Source organism: Bos grunniens, chromosome 22, assembly GCF_055505025.1.
Source record: "Bos grunniens cultivar Pamir isolate PY7600 chromosome 22, Bosgru_T2T1.0, whole genome shotgun sequence".
In the NCBI taxonomy this organism is placed as follows: domain Eukaryota; kingdom Metazoa; phylum Chordata; class Mammalia; order Artiodactyla; family Bovidae; genus Bos; species Bos grunniens.
Window position 1 is genome coordinate 55271790 of NC_141186.1, and position 21980 is coordinate 55293769.

At 49.4% G+C, this 21980-nt stretch overlaps 1 protein-coding gene across 2 annotated transcripts in view; it reads left to right on the top strand.

Annotated features, from left to right (window-relative positions):
• Positions 1-21980, top strand: part of SLC6A11 (solute carrier family 6 member 11) — a 123253-nt gene that overhangs the window by 6032 nt on the left and 95241 nt on the right. For both annotated transcript variants that reach the window (XM_086368504.1, XM_086368505.1), the window contains exons 4-5: positions 1064-1154; positions 20924-21056. In XM_086368504.1, coding sequence (XP_086224630.1) covers positions 1064-1154; positions 20924-21056 — 224 coding nt within the window. The remainder of the gene's footprint in view (positions 1-1063; positions 1155-20923; positions 21057-21980) is intronic.

A 21980-nucleotide genomic window follows, 5' to 3' on the forward strand; every position in this document is an offset into this window, starting at 1 on the left:
TGAGCAGAGTGAAGGGCCAGCATGAAGCTAAATGCAGGCTTCAGGCTGGTCACTGTGCTGGGTGCAGGGGCTTTGAAGTGAGTGGGTGCACACGACGCTGTCCTTGGGGAGCTCACAGCAGGGTGACTAAGGCGGGTCTATGAACAGGGAGGTGCAGTAAAGAGACCTGGATTCCATGGTGGCAGATAGAACCAGGCAGTAACCATGGCAAAGGAGTGGAGCCTTGGCTGGACTGCTTTCTTCCCCTAACTGGCTGGTGACTTGTGAGCAGGGAGAAGGTATGGGCAGGGGTCCCTTGACTACTTCTGATCCTTGATTCGTCCTCTTCAAAGTAAAGGGAGTTGGAGAAGGAGGTTTCTTGGAGGACCTTTAAGTTCTAACTGCCTTAGAATTCAAGAGAGGGACATCACAGAAGGCTTTCTGGAGGAGAGGATAATAGGCTGATCTGGGCTCAAAGGACGGACACTCATGTTTTTACCTTGAGATTCAAATCCCCCTTGGTCATCAAGTCTCATGAAATGAGAAGAGATATTCAATAAATCCTTTCTTAGATTGAATGAGTGAGGGAATGATGAAGGAACCAGGGATTCTTTACACATTCGGATATTGTTTCATCCAATTGTCAGGTCTTTCTGAAGCAGCTGTGGCTTTAGCCTGAGTCTCACCTGCGTTACTGGCCCAGGGACACCATGGCTGATGCCCGTTTTTAACCCTCACGTTCCTGCCAGGGTGGAAAAGGTAGATGGCATGAACAAGCCTTAGGCAGGGAAGTGGAAAAGGTGAAAGATTCAGGAGGAAAGAATTGGACAGGGCGTACTAATGGGAAATAGAGGGAGGAGGTGCCCTACCCCCAAAACTTCTTTTCTGGTTGGAATCAAGCCAAGCCTCCCTGTTAAACTGTTTGTACATGATTGATTTTCCCCACAGCGCTCTGTGAGGCATATTTACCTGGAGCGGCTGGGTAAAAACCACCTGGTTGCACCATCCGCTCTGAATGTTGTCTAAGCGCCAGCCCTCGCAGAGGGTAATTTTCTTGTGTTTCTTGTCCTGTTTCCCGCTGCAGAGAACTGCGTGGAGTTCCAGAAATTGAACGCGACCAACCACAGCCATGTGTCCCTGCAGAACGCCACCTCTCCTGTCATGGAGTTTTGGGAGTAAGTGGAAACACCTTGTCTCCTTCAGCCTTTGGGTCTCTGCCCTGGTTGCTGCTACCCCACCCCTGAAAAAAGCCTGACCCTGCCTCCAGCCTCCAGCCTCCAGCCTCGAACTTCCTGGCTTCTGTGGGCATTTCTTTAGAAGCCAGAATGGAGATCTTGAGAGGTTTTCCAAAGGGGCACAGCTGAGAAAAATGCTTTCTTGTTCTTTGTTGACGTGTCAGCATGCCTGGTTACTTACTATGGCAAGAAGTGCTTGGTAAAATGATGGGCAGTTTAAAAATTCATTTTTAGCAAAAGAGAAGGTTTGGACTGTTTGCAGTAAACCAAGTCAAGAGTATATTTAGCCTGGACAGCAGAAGTCTCCTGGGGGGACAGGCAGGCTTTCATTCAGTAGGGGCAAGGTCACGGGGAAAGGATGCAGATCAACTTGAACAGGGAGAGGTGGTAAAGAAACAAGCACTTACGGAAGAGTGCAGTCCCACAGTGTTGGCTGCAAGTGCTTCACAGGTTGTGAGCCCTCATACCTGGGAGTGTTTGACCAACAGAAGGCTGTTGATGGTTTTGGGGACAGCGCCTGAATCCACTGACTTTATACGCAGTAGTTGTGTGGGTGGGCATTTTCCCAGAGAAGGGCATTTGTCATCAGTGTTCCAAAGGGATCTGTAGCCCTTGGAGTTGCAGGGCTGCCATATACGGTTGTATAAGTTGTTCACTGCACGACCCTAGAGGGCATCATTTACACTGTGTATGTGCAGAATTGTGCAGTGCCCCAGGAATGGAAGAAAAGTTTCCTCTATGGGTTGAAGACTGGATAAAGGCTCACTGAGGCTTTTCAGTTTGAAAAGGTCTGACTTCACTGAAGAACCTCCCCTACCCTAGTGCTGATGAATAATAGTGTAGAGGAGCAGTGGTTTTATGAGTGATTTTTTAAAAAAATTTAGCCAGATCCCATTCTTAGTGTGTGGCTTTTCTTCACTATTTATGTATAGTATACAGAAGTTTCAACTATACTGAATTCAAAGCTGCCAGTATTTTTCTTTCTGGTTTGCACAGTGAGTGTCTTATTTAAGATATAGTTCCCTACCTCAAAGTTGCAAAACAAACAAACAAAATATATGTATATTTCTGGGTTTTCTTCCAAGAGTTTTAAAGTTTTTTTTCACATTCAGGAATATAATCTACCTGGAATATTATTTTGTATAAGATACGAAGTAGGAATCCAGTTTTATTTTTTATATAAATAACCAATTTCTCCAGCAGTATTTGCTGAATCATTCATTCTTTCCTTACTGATTTGTAATGCCATCTTCCATATAAAGTTTTTAAAAGCATAGATCTATTTGAGGGCACCGTGATCTCTTCATCTATTTTGCTGACTGTGTGTCAGTGCTATACCTAAAGTTTAATTTTAAGCCTTGAACCCACAACACAGGTCCCTCGCTTTGCTGTTTTCCAAAATTACTTTAGTCTTCCAGATGAACTTTAGAATAAGCTTGTCAAGTTAAAAAAAGAATAACGATAAAGAACAGAACAACTCTGTGGGGGCTTTGGCTGGGAGGATAATGGATTTATAGGTTAATCTGAGAAAACTGACACCGTGGTGATTGAGCCTCTCTGTTCATGAACATGGTATAGCCCTCAGTGTATTTAGGTTGTTTAAAATGCCTGATGAAGTAGTGCTCCCTAATGTGGTTGGCAAAGAAGCACTGCGTGGTTGGAAATGCAAACTCTCCAGCCCTGTCCAGACCCACTGTTGTTGTTCAGTTTCTCAGTCATGTCTGATTCTTCATGACCCCATGGATCGTAGCATGCCTGGCTTCCCCCCTTCACTATCTCACGGAGATTGCTCAGACTCATACCCATTGAGTCGGTGATGCTCTATTTGACTATGACCTACTGAGTCAGTCACATTGATCATCCGTGTGACACTGTGCCGGAGTGGAGGCTGCTTTGTGTGTGTGGGGGTGGGAGGGGCGCCACCTGGCCTTTTCCAGCCCCAGTGGACTGTAGTTTCCTATAGGCATGTTTTGGACCTGCACATTTGAGGACAGCAAAAGATGGTCTCTGTGGTCCCTCAGAGAACAGAACCCGAAGTCCTACACTGGACGAGGTCTCTGTGTAACTTACGCTGTTTTGTACCATTCATTTCCTTTGTAATGTGTATGGGAAACCTGGATTAAGTTCTTATTTGTGCAGCATGTTTGTCTGAATTCCCCAGGAGGCTGTCATGAAGCAGCGCCTTTTCTGGTTTTGCTCCCCACTGCTGGTATATGGAAGACCCTCAGTGAATATTTACCAAATGTAAAGGTACATGGGAGGAAGGCGAGCAGACAGTATTTTCTAAAAAATAGTACATGAGGAGAGTCAAAGTGGGCTCTGGCAAGTACTCATCTTATCCCTAAGCTCCTCAGAACAGCACTGACTGCTTCGAGGATCCCTTTGTAATATCCATGTGTGCATGCATACTTGATCGGTTCAATCACGTCCAGTTCTTTGCAACACTATGGACTGTAGCCCACCAGGCTCTCTGTTCATGGGATTCTCCAGGCAAGAATACTGGAGTGGGTTGCTGTGCCCTCCTCCAGGGAATCTTCCCGACCTAGGGATTAAACCTGAGTCTCTTGCATCTCCTGCATTGGCAGGCAAGTTCTTTAGCACTGAGCCACCTGGGAAGCCCATAATATCTATGTTACCCACTCATTTGGACACCAAGTGGTGGGAGGGGACAGTTAGTCTGTGTCCTCACAAGTAACTGGGCCTTTTTGCCTGCTACTCGGTCATTCAAGATGAAAGTCAATGGCAGAATGAGCCCATGGTTCCAGTTTTCTACTCTGATTGTATTTGTATCATCTATGTTGTGCATTTCTCCGGTGGCTCAGACGGTAAAGCATCTGCCTACAATGAGGGAGACCCGGGTTCGATCCCTGGGTCAGGAAGATCCTCTGAAGGAGGAAATGGCAACCCGCTCCAGTACTCTTGCCTGGAAAATCCTGTGGATGGAGGAGCCTGGTGGGCTACAGTCCATGGGGTCACAAAGAATTGGACACTTCTGAGTGACTAAACTTTCACTTTTCACACAGTGTTGAATTCTACATCCAATTCTGGTGTGACACTCCTTCCTTCCTTCATAAGATGTTTGTATCAGACAGCTCTAATTCATCTTTTCCCCAGAGGTGAACTTGGAACATAGACACTCTGTGAGATGTTTGTAGCATCCTGTGAAAAACTGTTTGGGGCCACATAAACTTGAGAAGGGCTGAAAGCTGTGCCCTCCAATAAGAATATCCATTACCTTTGATTAGCTCAAATTCCCAAACGTATTTTCCCGTGCAGTCGTTTGGAATCTTTCCCCTCATCCCCCTGCCCTCCCCAACCCCGGAATGCTAGCATTCCACTAAACACAGCCTGGCAAATGCCATGCTAGGAGGAAGTTCTTCCTTGAACTCAGCCAAAGATTGGCTTCTGGGGCTTTAGAGGAAATATGCCTGATTCCTTCCCTGTGTGACAACGCTTCAAGTATTGGATCAGGTGTCCTCGAAAGTGTGTCTTTCCTAGTTCTCTTTGCTGTTTCCTCGTGTGTCTGATTCCTGTCTACACTGTGCTCTTAGTGTCCTGTCCCTGCTGCCTCTAACCCCAGGGGTCTCATTCAGGGCCACACGGCTTGGTCAGAATAGACTACCTCGGCTGGGTGCTTGTTCATTCATTCAGCAAACACCTGAGCTCCTGGTGCATGTGAGAAGGAAACTGGCATAGCTGGGAGTGGTGGAAGTAGAAGATGCGGTCCTAGCCCTCTAGAAACGGAGGAGAGACAAGCCTGTGGATCTCATAAAATCAGTTATAAGCTGCTACTTCCCTGCCCATGGCTGGCCCTGCCTTTACCCTGACCTTGGGCTTCTGACATCTTGAAGGTTCATTTCCCCTTTCAGGGAATAATTAAAATGACTGTCTTAGCCACTGAGAACAGCTCAGGCTCTGGGTCAGTCCCGGGTTCTGGGTCGGGCAGGGGGCCTGTGGGGTAGGGGCGGCTTGTCTTCCTGATGTCAGATTTCAAAATCAAGCCACCCTGGTTTCCCTTAGTAACTCATTATGCGTCTGGCACCTGTGCATTTATCTCAATGTGTTTGCTATTCTGCATTTTAAGCCCGTGTGCCCTGTGGGGATTGAGTGCTATAAGAGTGTTACCAGCATTGTGGCATCAGATGGACTGTGTTCTTTTTCACTTTATTTTCTAGGCACTCTCATCTCTCTTGTCCACGGTTTTGCAAGCAAGTGCATGTTCGCCATGCATACAATTGAAAGTGCTTTTGCATGGCATCCGTTCAGCTCACATTTGTTGTGAGCATATTGTGTGCTAAGCCTGCATTAAGCTCTAAGGGTAATTTCTTCTCTATCTTTATTCAGAAGGATGCAGTCTTGTCTTTTTGGTTTCTCTACTGGAGGAGGTTTTAAAAATTTGTGTATTTTTAAATCACGTGGCCACTTGATTTTCATTTGGATACAGAATTTGGGCTCAGAGTTGCTGAAGTGACACTCTTAATTCTTTCTGTGGTTCTGGGGTTGCCCCTGCCTCCCTCACAGCCTCATCTCCCCTTCTGCCCACTCCCCTTCTCTGGACTGGTGCCCTTGGTATGTCCTGGGCCTGTTCTAGGCTCAGTCTCAGGCTTTTGTAGAGAAGAGTCCCTTTGCTCAGAAGATTCCTCACCAGTTCCTCGTGTATCTGGCTCTTTCTTATCATCAAGTCTTAATTCAAATGTCATTCAGTAAGCTCTCCCAGCCCATCCAGCTGAGTCAGTACCCTAGTCCTTCTCTACCCCATCTGTCTGTTTTGTTGTCTACATAGGACTTACTTGAAATCCTTGTGCCTTTATTTACTAGTTTATTCTCTTTCTGTCTCTGTTAGACTGAAAGCCCCATGCCAGCAAGGACTGTCCTGTTTTGTTCCCTGTTGTCCTGCCAGCACATTCTAAGTGCTCAATAAATATTTATTAACATGCATGGGTGGAAGAATGGATGAATGAGTGAATGAGTTTCTTAACCCTGTGGAGGTCAGTGTCGTCTTACTTCACTTTTGCCCTGTGCATTGAAGAGTGTACATTCCCAGGTTCAGAAACGTCATTCATCTCTTAGATCAGCTCCCCTTCATAGAAGTGGGTTCTCTGGTGAACACTTGATTTCCTTATTGCCAAAGTCACCTGTGCTTTCTTGTAGAAAAATGTAGGAAGTATGTCTGAGTAGAAGAAGGAAAAAACTGCATACAATGCGATTTTATTTTCCGTAATGCTAAAGCAGGGAGGAGTTACTTGCCTAAGTCTGTTGTTCAGACTTGCTGGTATCCACCAGACCCTCCCTGGATAACCATCCCCGAAGCACGAACCAGGCCTCCCCCGACAGAGCAGAGAGCAGTGCTTCTTCACTCTCGTTGCTGCTGGCAATTGTCTGCCCCGGCTTGTCAACACCAGGGGTCCCTGCTTGCCCAGAGCCCCCGGGGCCCTAGAAGGACCAATAAATAGATGAGGAGGTCTGAACACGATGCTGAGAGCAGAAGCTCAGGGTGGAGGCACTGCTTGTATATCCAGGTGCTGAAATGTTCCAGAGAAGTGTAGTGATAAGATGCGAGGATGCAGACAGAGACCTAGGCTTTAAAGCCAGACAGCAAGAATTTAAATACTGTTGCTTCCACTTATCAGCTTTGGGCTCACTGCTTGAATCTGTTTGCAGCTCATTTTCTTTGTCTGGAAAATGAGAGGAGGAGGGGGAGGAGGAGGAGGAACAGTTGGGCTTAGTAACTGCGGAAGAGCTGTGATCTATAAAATATTACTCATTCTTGAACATTAGAGTAAAGATACTTGTATATAAAATCTGCTATGAGGAGATTTGTTTTCACAAATAGTGGGTGTCTCACACTGAGTCATGGGAAGCAGGAATTTACTGAACTGCAAGAGTTGTGTCTGAGGTTCCTTTTACATTCTGATGCGTGCAGGAAGAGAAAGGAGGTCACGGTTAGTTACTAAGCACTTGCTGTGTACCCTGGCCCCAAGCATGGCCCTCCAGGCCCATCGCTTCATTTACTCCACCCGCCCATGGGAGAGATGGTTAGGCATCACTGGACAGATTCTCATCTCAGGGGATTCTGAGGCAGGAAGAGGTTACGGGGCTCATCCAGAGTGCCTTTCTTGGAGAGCAAGAGCTGGAGCTGGGCTGAGAGCCGGCCTCTCTGATCCCTGCTGTGTCCCTCCACCCTTCCTTGCATGTTCCTCTTGCCCGTGACTGAAACGCCATCAGCTGCCTGTTTTATCTCGGGGCAGAATCCCACTGGCCCGTCCCTCCGCTCTGCAGTCCTGAGGCACTGGGTTCTCAAAGGGAGAGTTTTGCGGCAGATTGTAGTTGTTCAGTCACTAAGTCGTGTTTGAGCCTTGGCGACCCCATGGACTGCAGCACGCCAGGCCTCCCTGTCCTTCATTATCTCCTGGAGTTTCCTCAGACTCATGTCCATTGATTCAGTGATGCCATCCAACCATCTCATCCTCTGTTGCCGGCTTCTCCTGCCCTCAATCTTTCCCAGCATCAGGGTCTTTTCCAACGAGTTGGCTCTTCACATCAGGTGGCCAAAGTATTGGAGCTTCAGCATGAGCATCAGTCCTTCCAATGAAATCTTCAGGGTTGATTTCCTTTAGGATTGGCTGGTTTGATCTCCTTGCATTCCACGGGACTCTCAAGAGACTTCTCTAGCCCCACAGCTCTATGTAATTGATGGAGCGAGGGAGGGATGAACGAGGAAGGACTTAAGTCTCCAGCGCCCAGCACAACAAAAACACAGAAAACCAGTTGGCTTATGTCTTCTTGGATTTCAAGAGGCACCTTTAGGAAATAACTTGAACCTTGCTTTTAGCAGAACACTGGTTTCCAGCTGAGCCAGATGTTGTGTGTGAGGCGAGCAGGCTCTGATCTGCTGTGATGACAGATGGAGATTGAGGCTGGCCCCCCAGTGTGTATTGTGGCCCCGCAGCTGGTGGCACAAGGGGTTCATGAGTGGCTTTAATTCAGGCTCAGGCAGAGAGTCACACAGAAGGGCCTGCTCCCAAATTTTAGTGCATTATCTCAATTCCGTATTCTGATAAAGCCAAGAGAAAGTGTTTGAAACTCTCCAGATTTTACACACACACACACACACACACACACACACACACACACACACACACACACACACACACACACACACACTCTCAGCTCCATGCTTTCCCTGGAAGACCTGGAAGATTAGGAAGAAGCCCCAGAGCTGGAACCTGACTCTCCTGCTCACTCATGGGGACCCTGGCGTGCAATTCTGAACTTGAGCTTCCTCCCTGGAGAAACAGGTGTGCCCCACCACCCTTCCAGGTGCAGGCGCAGTCAGCGTACAGCGACGGAGGTGGGGCGGGGGCCAGTGGTCCATCAACAGTCGTAGCTCCTCTCACCCCTGTGTCTTACCCATCCTCAGCCTGTCCCCGCTTCCGCCCCACAGCTCAGGTGGTTCAGGTGACATTTAAAGAATGGAGGCCTCCAACGGGTGTGGGGGGAGGATGGGGGGGGAAGACGCCCCATACGCACACACTCCCACGCCGGATCTCTCATCCAGGACTTTTCCCATGTCATGTGTGTTTCCTGCCCACCGCCCCCTCTGGAGCAGACAGTGACTCTCTGCCAGCCTTAACACAGAATGTGATGTCAGACCCTCTCTGAGCCTTTGACCACTTGTAATACAGAGCTGCTATACTCGGGGAGGTGTGGAAGGCTTGGGCAGCACTTTGGAGCTATGCTGAGTCCTGCCAAGGGGGAGAAGGGCAGGAACCCCAGGGCGCTGGGACCCCAGCCTCGGGGCAGTGAGACCCTTTCCGTTGCATGGGATCCCTGCATATAGATGCCTCTTCTTATTGCCTCCTGTGTTGCTGATCTTACCCTCCAGCCATGCGGGACTAGAATAGGTGTTGAGCTTGGGGTCAGGAGATGGGGGTGCAAGGCCAGGCTCTGCCACTCACTGCCTGTGGTCCGTGGCAAGGTCCACACCTTCCTGGAGCCTGAGTCTGCTCTGGGCAGTGGGTGTGACACAGGATAACCTGCACACTGTTATCTCTGCCAGAGCGTGTTCTGCACACTCTGGACGTATTGCTTCGGAAAGGCAGAAGCATGGTGGGGCACTGCCTTTAAATGACTTGGTGGTGTATTTACATACCATAAACTGTGCCCCTTTTAGGTGTATAACTTGAGTAAACTTGCCAAACGTGAAGTTGTCACCACAAGACTGTTTTGGACTGTGTTCATCATCCTAACAAGATCTCTCATGCCCATTTATAGTTCATCTCAGCCCCACTGCCAGGCAACTGCTCACCTGCTGTCTGTTTCTTGAATTCATGTAGTCTGGATATCACATACTCAGTGGAGTCATACAATGTGAGGTCCTTGCTCAATGCCCTCTTTCACTTAGCAAAATGTTTCCAGGCTTCATTCATGTTCCAGCATGTGTCACCGCTTTATTCTTTTTTGTGGCTAATATTCCATTTAATTAATTAATTAATTTAGTTTCGTTTGTCTGACTGTGAGTTGATGGACATTTGGGTAGTTTTCAGTTTGGGGCTATTTTTAAATAACCTAGTTTACTTCAGTCACTCAGTCGTGTCTGGCTCTTTGCAACCCCATGGACTGCAGCACGCCAGGCTCCCCTGTCCATCACCAACTCCCAGAGGTTGCTCAAACTAATGTCCTTAGGGTCAGTGATGCCATCTGACCATCTCATCCTCTGTCATCCCCTTCTCCTCCTGCCTTCAGTCTTTCCCAGCATCAGGGTCTTTTCCAATGAGTCAGTTCTTCGCAACAGGTGGCCAGATTATTGGAGCTTCAGCTTCAGCATCAGTCCTTTCAATGAATATTCAGGACTGATTTCCTTTAGGATTGACTGTTTTGATCTCCTTGCGGTCCAAGGGACTCTCAACACCACAGTTCAAAAGCATCAATTCTTTGGCACTCAGCTCTCTTTATAGTCCAACTCTCACAGTCATTCATCACTGCTGGAAAAACCATAGCTTTGACTAGATGGACCTTTGTCAGCAAAGTACTATCTCTGCTTTTTAATATGCTGTCTAGGTTGGGCATGGTTTTCTTTCATGGCTGCAGTCACCATCTTCAGTGATTTTGGAGCCCAAGAAAATAAAGTTTGTTACTCTTTTCATTATTTCCCCAGCTATTTGCCATGAAGTGGTGGGACTGGATGCCATGATCTTAGGTTTTTGAATGTTGAGTTTTAAGCCAGCTTTTTCACTCTCCTCTTTCACTTTCATCAAGAGGCTCTTTAGTTCCTCTTCACCTTCTGCCATAAAGTGTGGTTTCATCTGCGTATCTGAGGTTATTGCTGTTTCTCCTGGCAATCTTGATTCCAGCTTGTGCTTCATCCAGCATGGCATTTTGCATGAGTACTCTGTATGTAAGTTAAATAAGCAGGGTGACAATATATAGCTTTGACATACTCCTTTCCCAATTTGGAACCAGTCTGTTGTTCCTTGTTTGGTTCTAACTGTTGCTTCTTGACCTGCATACAGATTTCTCAAGAGGCAGGAAAGGTGGTCTGGTATTTCTATCTCTTGAAGAATTTTCCACAGTATGTTGTGATCCTCACAGTCAAAGGCTTTGGTGTAATCAATAAAGCAGAAATTTATGTTTTTCTGGAGCTCTTGCTTTCTCAATGATCCAGTGGATGTTGGCAATTTGATCTCTGGTTCCTCTGCCTTTTCTAAATCCAGCTTGAACATCTGGAAGTTCATGGTTCAAGTACTATTAAAGCTTGGCTTGGAGAATTTTGAGCATTACTTTGCTGGAGTGTGAGATGAGTGCAATTGTTTGGTAGTTTGAACATTCTTTGGCATTGTCTTTCTTTGGGATTGGAATGGAAACTGATATTTTCCAGTCCTGTGGCCACTGCTGAGTTTTCTACTTTTGCTGGCATATTGAGTGCAGCGCTTTCATAGCATCATCTTTCAGGATTTGAAATAGCTCAACTGGAATTCCATCACCTCCACTAGCTTTGTTCGTAGAGATGCTTCCTAAGGCCCACTTGCCTTCACATTCCAGGATGTCTGGCTCTAGGTGAGTGATCACACCATCATGATTATCTGGGTCGTGAAGATCTTTTTTGTATAGTTCTTCTGTGTATTCTTGCCACCTCTTCTTAATATCTTCTGCTTCTGTTAGGTCCATACCGTTTCTGTCCTTTATTGTGCCCATCTTTGCATGAAATATTCCCTTGGTATCTCTAATTTTCTTGAGGAGATCTCTTGTCTTTCCCATTCTGTTGTTTCCCTCTATTTCTTTGCATTGATCACTGAGGAAGGCTCTCTCATCTCTCCTTGCTATTGGAACTCTGCATTCAGATGGGGTTTGAAGAACCTAGGGGTTTTGCAAAGGCTGAGTTTTATGTTCACCTTTTTAACAAACTGTCAGACTTTCCCAATGTGGCTGAACTATTTTACACTCCTGCCAGAAATATATGAGTTCCATTTCTCCGTATTCCTTTTTTTTTTTTTTCTTTTTTAGCAGATGCTCTTGATTTATTCAGATTGGCTAGGAATATACTTTTTATGGGTCTATCTTAAGGAGTTACTCCAAATATTATTTTTTATACTAATTAACAAGAAAGTGACGAGATAGAAAAAATTATACTCGAAGAATAGTACATTTTTAGAAGTCAAAGTTCAACAAAAATTCTTGGGTATGTATGAGTGATATTATGATTTCAATATGTTGACAGAAAAGACTGTACATTTTTGGAGGGACGAGTACACATTTTGATTTCTCTGGTCCCAGTGTGATTGCTTGCCTTGGTGTAATTTTTTTTTAATTTATTCATTTTAATTGGAGGCTAATTACTTTAAAATATTGTGGTTTTTGCCATACATCAACATGAATGAACCACGGTGTACCTGTGTCCCCCCACCCCCCCCCCCCCCCCGTCCTGAATCCCCCCTCCCACCTCCTCCCTATCCCATCCCTCTGGGTTGTCCCAGTACACTGACTTTGAGTGCCCTGTTTCATGCATCAAACTTGGACTGGTCATCTATTTCACATATGTTCTTGAAGATACTTATTATTGTCTATCTTTTTGATTAAGCCATTCTCGTGGGTGCACCCTTGTGGGCATGAAGTGGCATCTCATTTTGGTCTTAATTTGCACTTTAATGAAGAATAGTTCTAAGTAAGTTTGGGAAACAATGGGTTAGACAGAGCTATTGTTAGTTGCTCAGTCACATACAACTTTTTTTGACCCCATGGACTATACCCTGCCAAGCTCCTCTGTCCATGGAATTCTCCAGGCAAGAATACAGGACTGGGTAGCCATTCCCTTCTCCAGAGGATCTTCCTGACCCAGGGATTGAACGCTGTCTCCTGCATTGCAGGCAAATTCCTTACCATCTGAGCCACCAGGGAAGCCCAGACAGACAGAGCTATAGAGATGCCTTTATTGCAGGACTTCTCAGAGCCTTTAATATTCTAATGAGCACTGGGACTCTCTAAAGAGGGCCATTCCTCAGTGAGGTCCCTGTATGACCTCAGGGTACCATACAGGATTAGTGTTCTTTGGGAAGCATTAGCCTAGGACAGAGGTCAGAAAACCATGGGCCAAACCCATCTGCTGCCTGTTTTTGTAAATAAAGTTTTATTGGAAGACAGCCACAGCATTTGTTTACAAATTGTCTCTGGCTGCTTTCACACAGCAAGGGTAGAGTTGAATAGTTGGAACAGAGACCGTGCACCTTGTGAAGCCTAAATCTGTACTGTCTGGCATTTGATATAGAAACAGTTTGTGCATCAGGCATTTCTAGGTCAGAGGTCAACATAGATGGTCACTGCATCTTCAGGGTTAAGGAGGTTCTCGGTTTGGTTCAGGTACAGACCAAGGAAGCACTTGGTAAGGTTTTGTATTATTTGAGCTGGTGCTTGAAGGACAGGCACAATTGTGAAGGCACGTAAGAACTGAGAGAGACATTCCTGGCAGAAAGAACTGTGGGATGGATCCTGGGCAATGGAGAAGTGTAGGATGTGTTCAGGACTGGAGGGGACTTCCACACGATCTGGGAGGATTTCTGCAGCCACAGAAGAAATTGGTGCGGGAACTCCACACGTTACAGACCAGCTTCATTGCCTTGTTGTCGACCCTGAGTGACACATTTCTGGTCCATCTTCCCAAGACAGGGCTGTGGGTCCGAGCTCTGTCTCTCAAGTTGAGCACTTGTGGCTTCAGCCTCTGCCTTTCTGGGCACATTGCTTCCCTAAGCCACGGTTTTCCCATCTGTAAACTGGGAATCGTGGTTGCACTGACCTCAGTGAGCAGGAAGGAAATGCCAACTGTCCCTGTCCTTGTCTTCACCTGTCTCCTCCCAGAGGGCAAGTCATCTGCCTTCCTCATCACTGCAGCCCCTGTTCTTAGGGCACTGAGCAGCCCGCAGGTAACACTCGGTCATTCTCCCGAGGGAATGCGTGATGCGGAGGCCTGAGTTTCCTGCCAGGAGGGTCCTTGCTCTGAGTCCCCAGCTCAGTTTGGTGCCTCCACTGAGGGCCCTGCAGGAGCAGACCCCTGACACGGGGAGAGTTGATGGCCCGCACTGGGCCAGGGAGGTGAGAGCAGGACCCCGAGGGGGCAGGGAAGATGCCTTTGTTTGGGTGATCAGCTGTTTTTTTGTTTGTTTGTTGCTTTGGGAGACCGGAGAGGAGGCCCGAGCAAGGCTATTTATAGCTCGGCCCCTCAGTGCCAGTATTTAGGGCGGTCTCCACGTCCCCCGCAGCGCTCCCATCCATGACAGGTTAAAGAAAGGTGATGTGTATACCGGCTACATGCTGGACATTAGGATGAGCGCCCCCCCTACCAGCTGGGGGCCTATTCCCACACCGCCTGCCCCCGAGCTCTCTGCCATGGTGGGAGAGGGGCCTGCTCCACCTCTGCTTCCTCAGGTCAAACCGCTCTCGGGTCTGGAAGCTGGTGTTTGGAAGGGAAGTGCCGGGTGTGGGACTCCCCTCCAGACTCAGCCCCTCTGTGTGTAAGGGGCGGGGAGGGGGGCATGGAGAGGGCAATGAGGGTGTTGCAGGATCAGATCTAGATACTTCCTTGAGACCATGGAGGACAGAGGAGAAGCCTTGAGCAGAAGGCCTCCTCTTTCTGGGGCCAGCTTCTGCCAAGGCTGTGGGCATCATCATCTGAACCCTGTTTTGGGTCCCAATCTGGGTCAGTTGCTTGGCCTTTCTGGACCTCAGTTGCCCCACTTGTAGAATGGGTATAAGAATGTCCTCAGGGTGGTTATGTTGCCGTGAGGACTGAATGTGTGAGATATGAGGACTCTCGTGTGGCACCCGCCACAGTCACCTCTGCCACCAGCTCCTTCTTGTTCCTTCCTCCGAGAATCTCTCAACAAGGATGGTTTGCTTTTAAACTCACCTGTTGGATTCCCCAACTCTCCCTCCTCTTCCCGCAGAAATGATGTCTCCACCTGTGGACTTTGCTCCTGTTGCCCATCTCAGAGACTTCTACCCACTCTTTCCTCCCTTGTCCCCCATTCCATCCTGTATTTGAAACTTTTCCCTCCCTCCTGACTCTTTCCCAGTCGTGCCAACCTGAAAATAAAACAAATGTAAGACAGCCCTGGTACCCTGTGGCCAAGAACTACCAGCCTCCGACCCCATCAGAGCAGCTTCCCCAAAGAGCCGTCTCAGCAGGTCTCACCTCCCCACATGCACCGCTATCTGAAGCCTGCCCCTCAGGGCTGAGCAGCTCTCCTTGCTTCCCCTACCTCCCAGGTTCCGAACCCCACAGCGCTGTCCCTCTCACCAGGCTGTCGGAAAGCCCTTTCCTTCTGCCTGCAGACACCGCCTTCTCCAGGGATGCCCAGCCCTTCTCTGTCCTCTGAAAGGGCTCCTCCGTCTTCTTCTCTGCCTGTAAATGATGGGGCTCTGGGTGCCCCTCCTGCTCATTTCTCCACCTCTGCCCAGTTGACCTCATGCTCTCCCCAAACACTTGATGGCCAAGGGCTCAGGTCTGACCTCCTCCCTGCATCTCTGTTGTGAGCTTTTACAGCCAGAGACTCAGCTGCCTCCGGCCCTTGCAGCCTCCTGGGGGTTCCACGGGCATCTCAAAATCGCCTTAACTAAAAGACTGACTGACTCTCCACCTCCTCCTCTTCTACCCTACTTAACGGTTCACTCCTGCTCAGCTAACGACTCCCCCTGCCACCCCCGTGTATCCATTCAGGTGCACACCTGGTGTCAGCCTGGACCTCCCACTTCCCTGCTACCTGCCACCCCCGGGGAGCCACCTGGTGTCCCTGCTGCTCCTCAGCCCGCCTTTTCCCCTCCAGGGTCATTTCCCTACCTTAGTCCAGCCCCTCCTTCTTTATTGTCCTAGTTAATGCAAAAGTGTCCACACTGGGCACCTTGCTCCATTCCACGCCTACCGTCCAATCTTCCCACTGCAACCAAAGAGAGCTTTCCAAAACATGCACCTGACGGAGCCTTGCCCCTTTGTGAGGTTCTCCTGGGCTTCCATCACCCTCAGGAGGAGGCGCCTGCCCCTCAGCAAGGCTCACCTCTCATCACTCCAGCCTTGTCCTCACCCTTGCTTCTCACCCCGCTGCCTGCTGCACACTGAGCCCTTCTCTGGCCTCCGGGAGCCCTGGTTCCAGCCTCCCGGCTTTTGCCTTTGGTGGCCTTTCTGCCCCCAATGCCTCCCTCTTCTTTGTTAACTGTCCTCCTGCCCCCTGGGACCTCCCCACCCCACCCCCACATCCTGACACTGGCTGGACTTGCAGTGAGGGTCCCCTGCTGCTCCCTGTCCTCACCCTCTCTACACTCTGCTCTGTTCACCAGGCTGTCTTCCCCAGTGGACCGTGAGCCCCTGAAGGGCACCAAGTGTAGCGCAGTACCCAACACTGAAGACACCTTCATAAGCGTCACTTGAATAAATTGATAAATTCATGAAGGACGCGTGCCGGGTACTGCTTTTCCCCAGCACATGAAGACACGTGAAGTAGCTTTGGGGTACATGCCTTTGATTTGTAAAGACAGGAAGGGTGATTTTCGTGTCATTCGGGAGTCTAAGGAGCAGGCACCACAGGTGAATGTCTGGGCCCTGGAGCCAGGATCCCTGGGTTCAGACCCCGACCCTGTCACTTGCTCTCAGTGACTTTGGGCAAGTTACCTGATCGCCTGGCACGCCAGTTTCCCCATCTTTGAAATGATGATAACAACTGTACCTTCATCAAGGATTGTTAGGAGGGTAAGATGAGTTCCTGCTTGAAAACCGAGAGAGACACAGACCTAGGGAGCAGACTTGTGGATATGGCGGTGGGGAGGAGGAGACGGTGGGACAAATGGAGAGATTAGCATTGAAACAGAGACATTACTGTATGTAAAAGTAGATGACGGTGGAAATTTGCTACATGATGCAGGAAGCTCAAATCCCACCTAGAGGGGTGGGATGGGGTGGGAGGTGGGTGGGAGCTTCAGGAGGGAGGGAACACGTGTATACCTATGGCTGATTCATGTTGATGTATGGCAGGAGCCAACACAATATTGTAAAGCAATTATCCTCCAATTGAAAATAAACAAATGTTAAAAAAAAAAAAGACTAAGAAAAAAATACAACAACAAAGAGAAAACCTATGGAAAGGGGTGATGTCCCTTCCCCAGGGTCACACAGCTGGTCGGGAGCAGAGCTCGGTTTCAAGCCCAGGCATTTCTGTATGTGCTGAGGGCTGAAGAAGCAGAGACATTACACCTTCAAGTGCTGGGTTAGGGTTAGGAAATCTCCAGGCATAGTCTTAATGGCCTGAAAAGAAAATGCCACGTGAAGAACCTGCTTTCCTGCCTGTCTCACAGTAGGTGCACAGTATAACCCAGGTCAATGAATGCCTCCGAAGGGCCCCATGCAGTCTGCAGCATCTCCTGCTCCCCAAACGGTGTCGGGAGGTCTGTTCCCGGGTCCTTTTTGGCCAGGGTGTTGGCAGCAGACTCTTCTTTATTCAGACCGTTCTTCTGTCCCAGCACTTCATGGGGGAGGGTCATTAAGAAAGTTTTTTTTTTTTCTTTCCCCAGGAAGAGCTGTGCCTTCTCCAAGTCTCCGGAGTTGAGTGTCCCAGCCCCCAGGCTCTCAAAGGCTGCCCTTGTGGGTTTGAAAACAACCCCACAGCCCTGCAGGCTGAGAACCTGGCCCCCCGAGCCTCCTTTCTTTAGAAACTCAAGGTCCAATGCTAGTTAGAGTCAGCGCTGGTAAAACCTAAAGAAAATAGTTTGAGGATGTTTTCAAATAGTGTCTGGTGGAACAAAAGAGCCATTCATCCCGCGTAGCTTTTAGTAATGTGCTTCCCATTCTGGGAACTAGATTGTTCAATTAAGCGAGAGGGCGCTGAAGCCGGCTGCATGACTCGAAAGTGTGCAGCCTCCAAAATGTGGCTGAGGGGGCCTGCGCCAGCTCGCTTCTGGCAGGTCTAACCCCTACTTTGTCCCCGGGTCCCCGCGCTGTTTCCAGTTTCAGATGCTCCGTTCAGAAAAACCACGACATCAGTCAGAGGGCGTGTGTGTGCGTGCGGCCCTGCTAGATCTGAGTCCTCGGCACCCCGGACATCTCCCTCTGCCTCGGCCACTTTCTCTTCTGCTCCGGGTTGTCCTTTCCCATTCACCGGCTGATGGATGTTCTGGAAGCTTTCAGGGGCTGGGGATGGGGAGATCGTATGCAGTATGTCAGGTGGGAGTATGCATCCTCGGCTACGAGGCTCTCGGTCTGGAGACAAGGAAGTCGGTGAGCACCCTGAAGTTCCTGCAGAATTTTGGGGGTGAGCGGGCACAGCAGTGTATTGCTGTGTTCTGGGGAGACAGTGCATCCCTTCAGTAACTTCTCAGAGGACCCCAGCTCCCTCTTCAAATAGTGATAGTGGTAGTGAAAGTCACCCAGTCATGTCCAACTCTTCGTGACCTCGTGGATTGTAGCCCGTCATTCTCCTCTGTCCATGGGATTCTCCAGGCAAGAATACTGGAGTGGGTTGCCATTTCCTTCTCCAGGGGATCTTCCCGACCCAGGGATCAAACCTGGGTCTCCTGCATTACAGGCGGATTCTTTACTGTCTGAGGCATTAGAGAAGCCCTCCTCCCTTCATGTTCTCTCTCTCTCAAAAAAAAAGCCTTGTTGTTTCTAAGTTATTCCTTCATTACCAGAAAATTCTACTTCTGCAGTGATACCCAAGCCTTGCCCTGCACTAGCAATCCTTGGGAAAATGTAGCAAAATGCAAGCTTCCTCAGAACCATTCCATAAGGATTCAGACCTGATGGGTCCAGGATGGGACCCAGGAATTTTTACATTTTCAGCAGGCATCCCACAAGGATCATGCTCTGGATCTTGCTGCTCGGTTATAAGAATGTGCTCTGTTGCTCAGTTGTATGTGACTTTTTGTGACCCCATGGACCGTAGCCCGCCCGGCTCCTTGGTCCATAGGATTTCCCAGGCAAGAATACTAGAGTGGGTTGCCATTTCTTTATCCAGGATGTTATAAGAATAGAAGTTTCACTTAATACAGCCCTTCACTTTAAAGTGAATTAAAGCCAAAGACTGCTAAGACATGAGAAACAAATAAAGTAACCTTTATAACGAAGCAGCTGTCTCCTTTCTTTCTCAAACAGGTGGTACTTCTTTTTGCCCAACTCCTCCTAGTATAGGGCAAGAGCTGCACATGCATACTTCTTTATCGTCAGGATAATTGTAGTGCCTAGCACCTAGTATGTGCTCAATAAATGTGTATTTAAGTAGATATTCCCCTTTCTGGCTATCAGTCTAGTGAGAGCTGGTTTTCTTCAGAGTAAATCCCCGACTGCACGCAGCCCAATGTTGTCTGGGGGCCTGCCTGATTTCTCTAGCAGGGTTTGGGGCTGGAGGGAGCCTGCAGACCAGGGCTAATTGTTGTCATTGAGTAATTAATGCAGAATCAGGCCCCGAGTGGATTCCCAGGGAGATAGACACTGAGGGAGGCTTTCATGCTTGGTGGGATGGGAGCTGCTTTTCTCAGAGGACGTTCCCAGAGTGCCCAGGCGACTGGCGTGGTCCGGTGGGGGTGGCTTGGCAGCCGAAATGGGGTTCGTGGAGCAAGTGTGGAGGGGGCTGGTGTTGATGCCACGGTTCTGGACAATATGGAGCGTGGAGAGTCTGACTCTGGAGAAACACAAGCCCCAGGATCTGCTGTGAAAGACAGGCCCGTGTCAGCTCTGAAGGATGGGTGGGTTCCAAGCGAGGCTGTGGCTGGATGCATCCTGTGGCCTGGGCCCCCTGGACACCCCTGCCCCTTGGCCCGCTGTTCCGGGCTCCCAGTGATGCTTCCTCTGTATATCTGTCTGCCCTGCTTTTCCCTTCTGCTCTCTGGGCCCCCACGTTCCCTGAGTACTCCATGCTCTGTTTTCTGGCCATTGCTCGTGCTTGTCCCTGGACCTGAAGCTATCTCTACCCACTCCCTCTTCTGGCTAAACTCGATCATCCTTCAAATTCTAGCTCAAATGTCACTTCTTCCACAAAGCTTTCTCTGAGCCCCGTGGCAGTCAGGATAGTCTGGGTTGTGCTGCAGTAATGAAGATCTTAGTAGCCTGAAGAAATTGAGTTCTGGTTTTTTTGAATGAATGATTATTTAAATTCCACAGTGCTTTACAACTTAGAAAAGTTTCACACACACGACTTTATATATTCCCGTGTGTGTTAGTCGCTCAGTCATATCTGACTCTTTTGCAATCCCAGGGACTCTGGGATCCCTCCAGGCTCCTCTGTCCTGAGTTTCCCAGGTAAGAGTCCTGGAGTGGGTAGCCAATCCCTTCTGCAAGGGATCTTCTCAACCCAGGGATCGAACCTGTGTCTCCTGCATTGCAGGAAGACTCTTTACCATCTGAGCCACCAAGGAAGTCCTATAATAACCCTGTAATAATTTTTTTTAAAGAAGCTCCTACCCTATATTTCCTCTTGCCCTACCTTCCTTCTCCCCACTGGTAACCACTAGTTTGTTCTCTGTATCTGTGAGTCTGCTGCTCTTTGGTTTTATTTACTAGTTTGCTGTATTTTTAGATTCCTCGTACAAGTAACATCATCCAGCACTTGTCTTTCAGCAGAATTTCTTGCTCACATAGCGGCTCTGACCTAGGGTGGCCGGAAGGCTCACGTATCCTTTCATGAACTCGAGCTTCTAGAGGGCCGCTTGGAAACATGCTTCTGTTAGGACAGCAACACTCGTGTGAAGGAACAGGGCAGACCACACCTCCTGGCTCTGAATGCCGCTGTCTGAAGGGCCTTGTGTGCCACTGGCCACAGCAGGTCCTCTGGCCAGAGCTGAGCTCAGCAGGAACGTGTCGTCACCCCTCGCCCCTCAGGGAGGGACCTGGAGTGTTTATGAACGGTCCTGCCATCTCCTGGGATCCCTGAAGTAGGTTCAGTGCTTCCCCTGGATGTCCTCCACATAGCTCTTACTGTACTGTCCCATATGCCATCTCCGAACCCCCAGCCGGTCCCCTTCCCCCCTCAGGGTGAATCCAGGATGGCTGGGGCTGGGTCTCATTCCTTTCTGAGACCCCCACACCGGCCCTGGGATGACCCAGAGAAGACGCTTGGTCAACGGTGGGCGCATTGCTGAGTGACCTGCCCCTGCCGCTTCTACAGCACTAGCCCCTGCCCACAGCGGGGTCCGCGTGGGCTATCTCCAGCCCCCATGACTCTGGGCCCTCCGTTCTGCAGGCGCCGGGTCCTGGCCATCTCGGATGGGATCGAGCACATTGGGGACCTTCGCTGGGAGCTGGCCTTGTGTCTGCTGGCGGCCTGGACCATCTGTTACTTCTGCATCTGGAAGGGCACCAAGTCCACGGGAAAGGTAAGAGATGGATCTTCAGCTCGCTGCAGGAGGGGAGGGGGCGAGTGGTCCTCGTACAAGCTCACAGGTGACCCAGAGAGCGCCAGGGGCATCACAGTACGAAGGCCAGCTCCTGAATTGGGAGCTAGGAGGAGCACTGTGCAGCGCTCTGGAGTCCAGAGTTGAAATCCCCTGTCCACCAGCTGTTGGCCACACACCTCGAGGTTGCTCACGTCCCCCTTCTGCGCCTTGGTTTGCTCACCTGTGAAATAGCAGAGCCTCATCCTGCTTTCTTCCTGGGTTGAGAATCATATACAGAAAGGAAAGTTGAAGTGCTCTGGACACCAGGGAGTGCTGAACTACGACCATGGGGGATTCTGTGATGAGGACCTGGGCTCCAGGCGTGTGCTCGGCAGGCGGCACGGGCCGTCTCCACCGATGGACCTGGAGATCTCACCCGCCTGCGGTCTGTGAGGGCCAGGGCAGCCGCCTCCACCCTTCGGTGCTGTCTGTACCATGTGGCCTCCAGTGCCTCGTTGTTGTTTGTTTGTTTTCTAGTCGATCAGTCGTATCTGACCCTTTGCGACTCCATGGATGTAGCCCACCAGGCTCCTCTGTCCGTAGGATTTCCCAGGCAAGAATACTGGAGTAGGTTACTATTCCCTTTTCCAGGGCATCTTCCTGACCCAGGGATCAAACCCGCATCTCCTGCATTGCAGGTGGTTTCTTTACGGCTGAGCCACCCGGGACCATAGGAGAAGAAAGATGGGAGCAGACAGCAAGTTCTGAGCTGCCCTGGCCCGAAAGTCACAGTGGCTCTTCCACTCCCAACCCGCTGGCCAGAGCCTGAGACATGGCCTCACCAGCTGCCAGGGAGGCTTAGACGCGAGGGGAGCAGAGGGATGTCTGATGACTGCAGCCGTGTGTGCCACCAGGGTCACAGGT